This window comes from Pithys albifrons, chromosome 5 (genome assembly GCF_047495875.1).
Source record: "Pithys albifrons albifrons isolate INPA30051 chromosome 5, PitAlb_v1, whole genome shotgun sequence".
Classification (NCBI taxonomy): domain Eukaryota; kingdom Metazoa; phylum Chordata; class Aves; order Passeriformes; family Thamnophilidae; genus Pithys; species Pithys albifrons.
The window spans coordinates 42,226,982-42,240,412 of record NC_092462.1 but is presented as its reverse complement, the minus strand read 5'-3'; the positions used below and the strand labels follow the sequence as shown (position 1 = coordinate 42,240,412).

At 46.0% G+C, this 13,431-nt stretch overlaps 1 protein-coding gene across 1 annotated transcript in view; it reads left to right on the top strand.

The window, feature by feature from the left end:
- The first annotated feature begins 7,525 nt into the window (after positions 1-7,525).
- The window catches only part of ENPP6 (ectonucleotide pyrophosphatase/phosphodiesterase 6), a 33,631-nt gene continuing 27,725 nt past the window's right edge, over positions 7,526-13,431 (top strand). The window contains exon 1 of the mRNA XM_071556302.1: positions 7,526-8,147. Within this exon, the coding sequence (XP_071412403.1) occupies positions 7,901-8,147 (247 nt within the window). The 5' untranslated portion in view covers positions 7,526-7,900. The remainder of the gene's footprint in view (positions 8,148-13,431) is intronic.

Genomic DNA, 13,431 nt, shown 5'->3' with positions numbered 1-13,431 from the left:
GATGAACAAGATACAGTAATGAAAATCCAGGACTGATGAGATGAAAAATATGAAAGCCAAAATGAACAATGTGCAGTGGTGCATAAAAGAACCCAAGGGCAACTGTAGGCAGCAACACCGGAAACGATTAGAAACTGTGCAACACCGGGCATGGGCACTGCAGGTAGCCTGTCAGAGACCAGCCTTTGGCTCCTAATTATAAATATTCTCAGGTCAGTTTAAATAACTACTGTCAGAATAAAGGACTTTTTCCTTGTTAGGTCATGATGCAAGCTCAACTCCCACAGTTCTTAAGCACTGATGTCAGAAGTTAAAGCTGAACTCTGTATAACCTCCAGGCTTTAAAGGATGCCAAATGCCAAGTATTTTTGAGCTTTAAAATGATATTTTATGCTAGCCCTGGATAGTTTACTTTGTACATTTAATAAGTTCAAGTAAACAATTTAAGTTTCTTTTGTGCTCTGTGTAGAAGTGTAGCAAAAAGATCAAATGTAGGATATTATTTAATTCTTGGAAAGTAGGCACATGAACACTGATTTGCCAGATATTTTAGCCTCTCAAATTACCCCTTATTTAATGGGAAAATCTGAAATCCAAATACTTTGCTTAAATAGGTCTACATTTTGGCTAGCACTAGATGGCTGTAAGATTGTGTGAGACTGTTAGATTTTAAGCTCATACTTTCATCTTTTAAGGCTGATGCTCAAGCAACGTCATAAACTGGCAGGAACTGCTGTGCAAGGCACTGATAGGTATGCAGAATACGCTGTTATTTTCTTGGAGGAGCCACTGGCATATGAATGGATGTGTTGAGTTCAGGTCCTGAAGAACATGCTAGTGTCACAGCACAGCAAGATTAGTAATACCTACTTTATTTGTCTGATTATAGTTTTATTTTTTATATTAAATAAATCAACTAATCTTGATCAAGCTGCTTAGCTTGTCAAGTTTCCATCCCCACACACACCATTGCACATTGACCCATTTCTAGAATATCAGTAAAATCCTTCACCACGGTCTCCCACCACACAGGGAAATGACCACACAGCAGGGATGAAGCAGAAAATGCAGTATCCAGGTACTTAGGACTATCTGGCTTTGCTACCTAGCAACCTTGAGTTGGTGGTATTGATAGAGAAATGCATTGCCCAAGCTTTCCTCAATGAGGTAAAGACTCCTGCGTTACAGGACACCGGTATTCAGGCAAGCATGGTCTAGGGCTACTTAAGTAATAACATTGCAGATACATCAGTTAGAAATATTGGGGAAGTACTGGTGGTGGAAATGGGTCGATATCCAGGCAAAACTCAAATCCATCACAAGGAATGAGAACTGGTTTCAGTCCAAGACAATGACACCCTTGACCTGCACAGTCCTGTGCTCAGGCTTGTGAGAAATAAACCAACACAGTCTTATGACAAGCAAAATTAGTTGAGCCAAGATAGAATATTTTTATTCTTTACCAAATCAGGGCTTTGTTTTTTCCTATTTATATTGTTTTGATTTTATAGGGAACTTATAGGCATACTGTGAAGATTGAAAGGTACAAGGTTGTGTCTGGACCTGGTGCCAGGGACTGTTATGGACAGGGAAGGGAAACTACAAAGTACCTAAAACAAAAATGTAGAAGGCCCTGTATACAAAGGCCTCTTTTGCCAGGTAGCAGGCTCAGTGAACAAAGGAGACCCTCCATCCTGTGTGAAGAATCTTCCACAGCCAATTAAGAAGAGGAGGACGCCCCCTCCCTTTGGAGAAGACACTTATCACGGGAAGACCAGAGAGACGATGAATATGTATTATCTGACAAAGACAGGCAGGGCTTTGTAAGGCTACAAAAAGTGTGTGTTCCAAACTAGCTGTGTGTCTCCAGATCCTGGAGGACTGGAGCACCCACAGCGCTGTGAATGAACCTTCCATTTTACTTCCTTTGTTTCACAGAATTTTGCCATTATAAATGCAAAAGAGACATTTTTCTTACAGGCTGACACACCACAGGGTGAGGGAGAAGGTGGTCTTCTGCTGCATGCAGCCATCAGCTGGTGTGGGCTTCCCAGTTCTTCCTGACCTGAGCTCCTGCATATCTTCCAGTGGCAGAGGTTCACTGCATAGTGAGTTTAAGCCCACTGGTGATCTCTTTATTTCTTAATTGCCTTCTCAACCACGAGGAAGTAATTCATAAACCTCCATGACTCTGCAGGTTTCAGTTTAAAATTATTCCAACACACACAAGCTATATGAAAGGTGCTCTTCCTTAGGGGCCTCTTTTGAGGATATATTAAACGTGATGTTTGTGGCCTCCTTCCCACCTCAGCCCTGCAGATGAGCAGCCTCTCCTGCTGGGCAGCAGCAGCTGGCTGATGTAGGGCAGAGCTGACTGTGTCCCATGCTGCGTCCCGCTGTTCCCACAACTCTTTTCTTCTCTTCTTTACTCTGAATGTCCACTGCAGCAGTTCAGATATCTGTGAAGCAGGGGAATATGAACTGCAATTATTGCTCATGAAAAACTACTAGAGAAAATGCTCTTGGAGGTCTGGGTAGTGATCCTATAACAGCTGTGTTAAGAGTGATACTAAGCAAAACACTTAAAAGGTTCTCTTGCTGAATAAATACTCCTGTTCACCCCCTGTTAAGAACATAAAGTTCTAGGATGGCTGGAGCCACTGCTCTCTGCGTTTACCAGCCCTGGGTGCACTTTTTGCCTGTAAACTTGTCCCACCTATGCTTTTAACAGTCAGGGTCTCCAGGGATAAGGCCTTGCCCATCTGAATGGTGCTACAGTGTGAGAAGCCACCTTCTTTGTTCATTGTAGTTTCCCAAATCATTGTCAGGGAGCATTCACAGGGCAGTGCTGACAATGATGCACCAAACCCATGCAGCTTCTTGCAAGGAAACTGGGAGCCACTGAGGGTTAAATTTCTTCATTTCCAATAGATATTCCTTAACTCATCATCATCATCATCATCATCATCATCATCATCATCATCATCATCATCATCATCATCATCATGGCTAGGCTTCGCAAATGAAGATTTGTGAAGGGCACTACCCACGCTTGCTGCAAGTGTGCTGGTGGCTAAAAAGGCCAGTGTGGGACAGGCAAGTCCGGTTGCAAAAGGCACAGCGGAACATCTCCTTAGGCAATATTGGTGAGGAACGGTTCTTTCTGTGTTGTCTTTTCTCCTCAAGACTGACTCAGCGTGCATTCTCAAAGGAAGCAGCAGCATCATGAATAGTGTGTCTCCATATTCCTTAAGTAGAAAAGTATTAATATGACTTGCAACTGTTTCAGTGAAGGATGGAGTAAGAGATTTGGAGACCCGCTTTCTAAACATCACAATTGCCTGAACTGGGAAACTTCAGAGAACATTAACCATCCTCTGGCTGTCAATGAGGGTGGTCACTGTCCCACTTTGATGTACTCATTATCCAGCATGTGAATGTTTTCAGTAAGGCAAGTCTCATACCAGCTGGGTAGGTTACAGAAAAACTGTGCTTCCAGAAATGGTGAAAGATCTCTGCTTTTCTACAGGAAACCCGGAGTTTTTAGCTTAAAATACTTGAAATTCTCTGTAGCCAACAAGTGTGTGACTTTATCACTTACATCTGTTCATGACTGACAGCAAGAGCAACCCATTTCCTATGTCTTGAATTCCTCATGACTGAACTCCTGCACAGCACAAGATCGCAGAAAGATTTGGCGTAAAACAAGACCTAAAAGGAGCAACAGATGCCTTTTGTCTACTGCGCACCTCAATGCAGAAGCATTGATGAGAACACACAGTTCAGGAGCAAAGAAACTGATACTTAACTCCTGGAGCCAAGGACTTCTACCAAGGTAAGACCTTGTGTCAGCTCAGAAGGCAGATACATATATTGCCAGAGGTATTCTGTGGAAGGCTGCAGAGGGGCTGGTACACCTGTGTCTTTTTTATTTTGGGTTTGGTGGGGAGAAGAGGAAGAAGGACCTCAGTCCAACAGAGTTAAAACTTTACAGTGGCATAAATTCTCTTCTTCTTCTTCAAAGATATGCAAGCAGGTCAAGGTTTTTATGTCTGGAGGTCACCTGCTGCCTGTGTTGGCCAAAGGGTTCAACTACTATTTTGTATGAAGAACAGGCACTGAAAAGGAATTCCAGGCTGACAATGAGTCATGTTATGACTTCATATCTTTCTTTCATGAGAGAAAGAAGGACAAGTTTCCCTTTCAGGTTTTCTAGTTCACAGGGGAAAAGGGAAACCATGTTTTACTTTTAGCAGGTCTTGTTCTTCCATGTGCTTCTGGACCTAAGGGCACAGATAGAGTTGCGCTGCTGGGAAGGCTGGAACATTTGACAAGCCAGACTGAACTGTCATTGTGAGTCCAGAGAATTTTCTTTCATTTCTATTGCCATGCTTGTGATTTCTGTAGGGCCAGGAAGAAAAAAAAAGGTTCAAGGACACTGTAGACAGTTTACCAAGAGGATTTCTTGATCAATCTAACTGGTTGAGAATCTTTTCTCAAACAAATTTTGGAGTATCTTCTCATGTACAAATTGAGCAGAGGGATTTTTTCTTTATGCATGCTTCTTTCTAAAAGCAGTCTAACAACTAACTAGTGAGGACTGTCGTCCCTGGACACCAGCTCAAGCTCTGATAGCTTTTGTAAGAGCATTTGTATCAAAATATTGTTGTGCTGGAGTCTCCACGGCCATCTGGGACTTTGTGCAGACAGGGTGCTTACAAATGAATGTGAACCAAAGCACATCGACATTGCTTGGCAAGGATGAAATACATTGCTAGGGTCTGTCTCTGCCAAGCTAGACTGTTTGGCTCCAGCCCCACTCTTCAGGGGGATTGTCTGTCAGAACACAAGTTGATATTATACAGCCTCATGGTTACTTGGCTCATGAGTCCTTTAACCCCTCTCAGGCCTTACACTTCTATTATTTGTTGAGTGGAAACCTCTGAACCTCCAATTCTTAAAGCAGATCTTGAGCACCAATTGTCCCTCATGCCACTGCATCATTTCAGGCAGAGCTTTCTCTTAGGAGCTGCTAATTAGAAAACTGCAGTCCTTTGGAAATAAAGGCATTATTTCTTCATGCCATGAAATGTTAAGAAGACATTTACTTTGTACCATCTCATGATGAAAACTTGCCTTCTTGGCCTAGCCACCTCAAAAACCTGGTCATCCTTTCAAGGTGGGAGTCCATCATGGACACTTTATTGTCTCTGTTTTATTATCCCATTCCTTCCTGGGCAGCAGCTGTTGTTTCTGCTGAGCTCTGCTGGTAAGCCCAGAGACCACCCATTAGAGAACAGGACAAGCCATAAACGTAAATGTCCTCATGAGTTTGCCAAGAGGTGTACAATAATATTTCCCTCTCCATTTCTGGACATGTTTCTGAGTTCAACATAAGTATGGACATAATAAATTATCACAGTGGCTTGGCCAAGACACAACATTACAGCTGGCTCTGACCCCATAAGATACAGTTTTTCCTTTAGTGAAAATCCACTCTAAGCACTGGTAGAAGTGCGATCTCTGAGCATAGGTTCGGCAGTGCCATAGTCCATCCTGGAATTCCAGAGAGGGGCAGCAGGAGGAGGGTGTGCATATTCCCTTCTGGAGGTGGATGAAGTGGCAGATCCTCAGCTGAGACCCCCCTGAGTCTGGAGATGACTGAGCAAGGTGGTGACTCTCCATAGGTATGACACACAGCACGTGCTGTCCCTCAGACAGGCAGCTGCCCACACCACTGCCCAGGCTGTCACGTCGCCCAGCAGCCTGGCGTGCAGCTGCAGCCTCATCCCCTGTGGGCAGGGCAGTGGCAGCCTTGCACAGGCTGGGACGCCCTCAGAACACAGACTGGCAGCCTTGTGGCTTTCCCTTGCATGGCAGGATTTGTGTGTTTTCCTTCAAAGTTCAGACTGCAGCATGCCAGTACCGCCTGGCTCTCCCAGGCAATGTCTGCTCAGAGGACCGGGACCTGTTATCATCGCAGCAGACTGGGGACCAGAGTCCAGATGTCCCCAGGGCTCAGCTGTCTCTGACACGAGGTGCAGCATGGCTGTGTGACACTGGGTTAGTTTTGCTGAGAAAACTGCTCTGAGAAAATACATGAACTAAAGCCAAGCAAGATAAGAAAAGTCAAACCATAGAATTAAAGTTGTCAAAATGATGATAGCTAGCAATGCAAGGCTCTAAAAAATGCTATGTGAAGAGGGAGAAAGATCCCTGGGCTGGAGCTTAGAAATGCTCCAAGTCCTTGGTTCAAGTGCAACGCTTATGTGAGGGTATGCCCCAAGTACTGGGCTCCAAGATGGGAACAGAAAAAAAAGGGAAGAAAAAGAGTGGCTGGGTGAGTCACAGAGAGCAAGGTGTCCATGAGGAATAAATTTAATCCACTAGTAGGGAGGGAGGAAGAATGAGGAATTTTACTGAGAAGATGAATACAAACACAGCCAGCTGAAGGGCCTGAGCAGTTCTGCTTGGCTGCAGGCTCCCACTCCATCATCTTCCAGCCACCTGGAACTACTCCCTCCTACAGAAAATCCCAGTGCCTCTTCCCCTGCCAAGGCATCTTCTTTCTTGAGCTGGAAGACCTGTGGTAGAAGGGCACAGACAGTACCTCTCCAGCCATGTCCTGGGAGCAGTGGCTTGCAGGAAGAAGCTGACTCAGGGCATCATCAGGTAATACAATGCTGTGCCTAAGGCAAGCCAGGACATGAGGTGGTTTGCACAGGGGTTAAGTGTTTGGGGCAAATGAGGCTGAAAGCCATCTTGCCAGGCTTGCATCAGTCTGGTGTTTGGTAAGAGGCAACTGGACATGCTGGATGTGCAACTGGAAGGTTTGTAAGGAACAAACAGAAGTTCAGACATCCACAGTGGGCTAGTGGCCAGCTATTGCAACCTTGCCCAGGTGTAAATATCTGCAAAGGGCATTTCCCACAGTGCATGAGACAACATTATGAACAATATGAAATCCTTTTATTTGGGAAAACCAAAAACAATTAAAGTGAGTTAATATGCCATTATGATGTAAAACAGGTGCTGGTATTGCATTAGAGGTCTAGTTAGGTTCCTGTGAAGGAGAACATGGTGGCGACTCATGTGAACATTTTAAAATTTTTAATATGAAATTGGGCACCATCCGGCATTTAATATCTAAATAGTATCAACATCCAGAAAATAAAAGTATCATTTATTATCTAGCTAAAGGCTAGATTTTTCTACTAGTGCATCAGGAGCTGGGTTAGTCCCAGAGCAGCACAGAGGAAGCAGAGAGGACAGGGTCCTTTGCCGGGAGGTGTGCTTGCTCAGCGGGTGCTCTGCGGTACCGCTGTGCCATCGAAATACTGGACCTCAATTCACACATACTGCACCTCCCAGATGGGAAGGTGTTTTGTCTTAGCCTCAGTTTCTACCTCAAACCAGTGCCGGAGAGATGAGAAGAAAGTGCACGTTCACGTGGCTGGAGATGTAACACTCGCTTTAAAGGAGGCAGCCCCTCTCAGTGCAGCCTCGCAAGCCGCCGCCCGGGCGGAGCTGGTGTGTGCGGGGAGTGCGCTCCGCTCCCTGCCGGCGGCGCTGGGAGCGTGGCTTGGGCACCGCGGCCGCTACTCGCCGGGGCTGGGGGCAGCGTGCCCTCGGGTGTGTCAGCCCGGTGTCCCGAGAGCTTCCACTTACTTTTCTGCCTGTACTTTCCCCATGGCTGCGAAGCCCTTTTTTCCTGCAGCTGGGAAGTATCGAGGTCTTCGCTCAGCTCGAGGTTAATCATCTGCGTGCAATTAACCTGTGACCTCCCACTCTGCGGCGCGGGGCAGCGCTGTAGCTTTAACGCGGGCGCTGGAAGTGGGAGAGGGACAGCAGTGCCAGGTCCGGCCCCGGAGCTGCCGCAGATCCCTCTCTGTTGCCTGCTATGGGGAGCCGCAGCGTCCTGGCCGCCCTCCTGGCCGCTGCCCTCCTGCCGCTTCCCGCCGCCCCTTCGGCCCCCCGCAAGCTCCTGGTGTTCCTGCTCGACGGCTTTCGGTTTGACTACATTGATGACAGCGAGCTGGAGGGTCTGCCGGGCTTTCGGGATATTGTGAACATGGGGGTGAAGGTGGATTACATGACCCCAGACTTCCCCAGCCTTTCCTACCCGAATTACTACACTCTGATGACGGGTGAGTACTTGCATTTCTGTGCTGCGATGCTTCTCGAAGCTGCCAGCTCTCTGTGCTTAAGTGGAGGGAAGCTCCTTGTGACGTTTTCTTCCAAAGAACAACACAAGTCATGTTTATAGGTGGGAGTTTAAAAGCACTGTGGCATTACAGCACAGTATTGCTTTTCTGAAACCTGCTCCAAACTTGGAAATGCTGCTTGGAACTCATTTTTGCAGTTCCTCTGCTAATCCACGGTGTTGCTGGGTCTCTACCTGCTGCCACTGCAGCAGCACGGCCAGTTGGGGTTTCCTGGTGGGAGCACTGATGCGGGCTACTGCATGTACATAGAATATAAAAACAAGTCGGAAATGCACAGAAAATGAATATGGAGTCAGCTGCAGTGACTTTCCTGTTAATGAAAATATGTGTAAACTGAGTGTGCCTACAATAAGAACTGAATTTCAGTTAGCAGGTCTGTTTTGGGAAGTTCATCATTAAATTTCTTTTTAAACTTAGCAGACTTTGTTTTCACAGGTCCCTGTCCTACCTTTGCCCTAAATCATCATATCTGTAATAATCTGAAATAGCCAAATAGGAAAACATTTAAGGATTTTTTCTTTTGCTCCTCTACAGTTGTTCTGAATGCTCAGGAGGAGCTTTCAGAAAATTGAGAGGACAGTCATAGTTTTCACAATGCTGATTTGCTTTTAATCATAACTGGAGAACACATGATTTCAGTGACACAAGGAAGCTGCACAGAGTACAGCTGGGCCAATTACATCGGAGACAGACACCCAGGAAACAACAGTTAAGTAAAAAAGAAACAATTTTTTTTCTAGCGTTTCTGATTGGATTCTAGTCTGGAGTTATTTAACAAACAAGAGCTTCCACCTAAAGAGGAGGACTGAGAAAATCTATCCTCTCCTAAGATATGTGGCATCTTCTGCTATCCTTGAAACAATGCAGTGCCCAGTGATCCATATACTGCTTGCTGGGAAAGCAAATGGATGCCATTGTAAGACAAATATCTGACATCAGTTGTGCCCAGCTAGTTTTGAAGATGCTTAACCCCTTCTTCCCTTTCTCTCAAGAGAAACGCCTTTCTCTTGCTCATCTCTGAACAGAAAAGAGTACAAAACCACCACAAATTTTTGCCTTTTTTTTTCATGACTTGGTGCAAGTGTCTGAATTCAGAACAAATCTCGTGACTGAAAGCGGAGGTATTATTCCACACCAGACCATGTTCTTAGGTGTATGCAGGCAAACCAGCCTAACACTTCGTGGGTGCAAAAAGTCTTTGGGTGGTGTTGTTAAAGAGAAGAGGGAAAGTGAGTGACAAATTTTCACTCATTACCACATTTAGTGATCTCTCCTATTAAGTGTGTATGAATAGAATGAAGTCTATAATCAGCCTTTTGACAAGTTTTGAAAACAACCTACTTTGTACTCAAAAAGTTTTGTTTTAGGTGATGGAATACCACTAGTAGACTTTTCACATTTTTAGGGTGTCAAAGTTCTACAACCCAGCCTGAAGCAATGAGATTATCTGTGAGACCAAACTCAACTCCTCTTGCAAGTCTTCCAGACTTTATGTGAGGGTATCAGTGCAAATGCAGCTTAATTGCAAGTAGCAATTCACCGTCCTAACACATGAGTCATAGTAGTGTTAAATAGGTCAGGAACCTATGGAGGACAAATGTAGATAATACATGCCCAAAGGAAGATGAAACACTACCCTTGAGCCCTCAGACTTTGTGGATCTGTCCTAGCATGACATGGCTGCACTGTTGTTACCCTCTGGGCCCATGGTGCCCTCTCCACAGAAAGGAGACTTTATGCAATGGTGGGGTTGTGAGTGGGAGACATGTGACAGTTGTAGCGTTAAGCTGAGTTCAGTCTGTGCGTGTTCTATTGGCAGTGTTGGGACAGCTTTTGGGGAAAATGCAATATGGCAGAGTGACATGAGCATCATGCTGTAGTGACCTGCTTAGAGCCTGGCAAGCTGCCATCTCCCTGGTGCTGCTGTACAAGCAAGGGAAAGCCTGCCTGGTGTCTTACCAGTCATGCATCTCCTTTGCTGAGGAGAAACACAAGTGTAACTGGTTTTGGTTCCATTTGAAGCTGGGATTTCTGAGAGTTCACTGCTACTTCTGGGAGATCAGGGACAAACTATTCTTCATGTCTTGCCCTGTGGTGCTGCTTCATGAGCTGATAAAAAATTGACATTACAACAACCAAAATGTTGTATTTAACATTTGTGAATGTAGCTTCATAGCATGTTGGCTTCTTGCAGCTGAGTCAGCTTAAGAAATCTGTGGACCCACAAATTCCCACCCCGGCTTGTTCATTACATCCCACTTTTTTCTTGGGGGGGAGGGGGCAGGGCAGGAAGGAATACTCCTGTCCCTTCTTTCTCTGCTCATTCACAAGGCCTTATGATGCCACATCCATTAAGGAGCATACATGGCTGCCACGTCTAGGACAGCATGTGCATGAAAATGCTGCAGCTGGAGTGTATGTCTTGCCTTTGTGCATTCTTGTAAGCAAAGACTCTTCTTCTGCCTGCTGCCCTTCACCCCACGCACGTGCAACCTCCATGGCTCTGGAATGGTTTAGTTGATACTAAATGAGGGAAGCTCTCTCTCATTTTGGTGGCTTTGGAGGAGATAGTAGACTCTGCTCAGATACCATCACTATTGGGACAGGTCAGTCTCCTCAAACATGAACTCACCTCGTGCTCCTGCCCAGACCTGCAGGCAGAGGTTATGGATGTCAGCAGCATCAGCCCCACTGCCTCTCAGTGAGATGCCAAACTGCTGCACCCTTCAGCTCTGCCAGAGCATGGCCTTCCTCTGGAACAGGCAACTAGCAAGCAATGGCATGCAGTGCAGCTGCCCAGCTATCTGCTGTATCTTCTAGTCGTCGTATTTTACTTCATCAATGATTTCAAGAGGGCAGCCTTACTGAATGTCATATTCATGGCAAATGGCAAGTGTACTGAGATTTTCAAAGCTATAACCAAATAGATGCAACCGTAACTGTTGACCAAGAGCCCTGTATCTAAAAGAAATGTCTAATATATGCTAAAGAGAAGCACACCCTGTTTTGCTGAGACAAGGTGAAGCATCAACACAGCAGGATGAGTAGGGCCCAACCTGGGTAAACAAAAAGGATCAGTTTTAGAAGGGAAGCATGGGAGGGAGGTGACTGCCTGCGGTCATGCAGTGCTGTAGGGCAATGGCAGAGCTTTTCATAGGTCCTGCTTCTACTTATATCTGCTGCTGCTGGTGACATATAAGAAGATATTTGCTGGAGCTTCTGCAGGGGACACAGCCTCAGCACAAAGCTGAGGGCCTGTCTAGAGGTCTTTTCCTTTCTTCCACACCTACAACAACTATGAGAAAGAAAAGCAGGGCACAGAAACAAGAAAAATGCTAATGGTTTGGCTTCTTCATGTGAAGTCACCTATTGATTCAGAGCTTGGGATGAAGCACCAGTCTTCCTCCAAGCCAGGGCATGGCATAATGACCTCCTATTTGCTTGAAGAGGCACCAAACAAAAGCTGAGTCACTGCTGGTGCAAAGGGATCTCACTGACAATCAACTGGAGAAGTTGTTTTGTTACAAAAATCTGCAAGGTAGCCCAAGGATGTGCTGGCTAAAAATCCAACTCTTTGGAAAGTAACCTTCTCTAATAACTTCATTCATGCTGTATTTCTTGGTTTTGGCTTCCACAGTGGCATAAAGACTGGTTCTTGGGTGGCTGGATTGCTTTCTGAGCCGCTAGACTAAATTGTACCTGGTGTCCTAGTTCTCCATGGTGCAGTTATGATACTGCAGTTGTTCGCCTGAAAGACATGAAATGGAGAATTAGGTAAAAGGAGATGTAGCTTCTGACATATGGGGGAGCTTTTGCAGGACTCTTCATGGACTTGGCAAGGGAGGGAAGAAAGAGTCCAAATATGTGTATCCCAGAAAGCTCCCTTAATCACACCGTGTGCTGTTTGTTTTGCAAAGGAAGGAATTAAGACCACAAGCCACTCGGGTTGTTATGCTGTGCGGAGTTTTTCATTTTTCCCTTTCCCTGCTGTGGCCTGGCGCTGCATGGAGCTCTCATGCCAAGCTCAGTGGAAAGTCTGAGGTCTCCCCTGTAACTGCTGCAAGCATGAGTTACTGCTACAGAGCCTTTCTGGTCACACTGAGGGTTTGGGCCTCCTTCACCTGCCAACCTGTAGGTGTTGGAGTGGTGCTGGAGGACTCCCTGCTCTCCTGAAGTCCCACCCAGCTCAGGGCACATGGGGCCCCTTCACATTTCCAGCCAGCATAAACATGGGCAGACAGTATCACATCTGAGATGGAAACTCAGAGAGGATTTATTTTCCAAGATCCTAACAAGAAATGAAGTCTTTCTGGCAGGTCCTCTGTGAGGATGTGCCAGCTGCCTGGTCAGCTGTGCGGCCCCACATCCAAGAGCTGTATTTCACTTGGCCTCCATGGAAAGCAGGAGTCCCTGATTGCAGAGGTGGGTGGGGAACTGCTTTGGAGAGGAGCCAGTGAGGGGCCTCCATATCCCAATTTGGACAGGACCTGATCTTAAATAAGTGGCAGAAAGGCTGCAAAGTTCTATGAAGCTTGTGGGATGGAGGAGGAGGTTGAACAGAGGATATTTCAGTCTCCCACACACAAAGTGTGAGGGCTGTGGCCTTTGCAAACATGTCTCAGACTCACTGTAACACAGTAATGGCATGTTTGGGCCATCTCTAAAATACAGGGAGGGTGGGTGGTGTTTTCTCAGCCACTGCTGCTCATTCCTGCATGTGCCATCGCCTCCTCCTCTGGGTGGCAGAAGGGAAAGGGATGGCAGAGGTCCTAGGGATGTGTGACATTCTTGCTAGATTGAAGGTGTCACCCATATTGTATATTTCAAGTGTCTTCCCTCCAGTCGTCACTTCTGATGTTTGCATACTTGACTGCTGAGGGACTTTGGTGGATAATGCTGAAAGCTTATAAATGGCCAGTCTACTTCTATTTTCCCCTGAGCACAGCAAATCAACATACACTGCACCCTGTTTATTCTATGGTTTCTGGGAGCAAATACCTTTGGAATCCCACCTCTGGAATCCTGTGGAGTCTGGCTGGTGTGCACACTCTATACACTTATTGTTTGCTGTGAGAGGTCTCCTGGTTTACAGCACATCACCTCCACGTGCCTTCCAATTGGTACCTGAAGGAAGGCCAGCCTGATGATGGTTCTAGTGAATGCCTCTTTTCTGCTGCCCAGTTAATGGGATCCAGACTCTATCCTG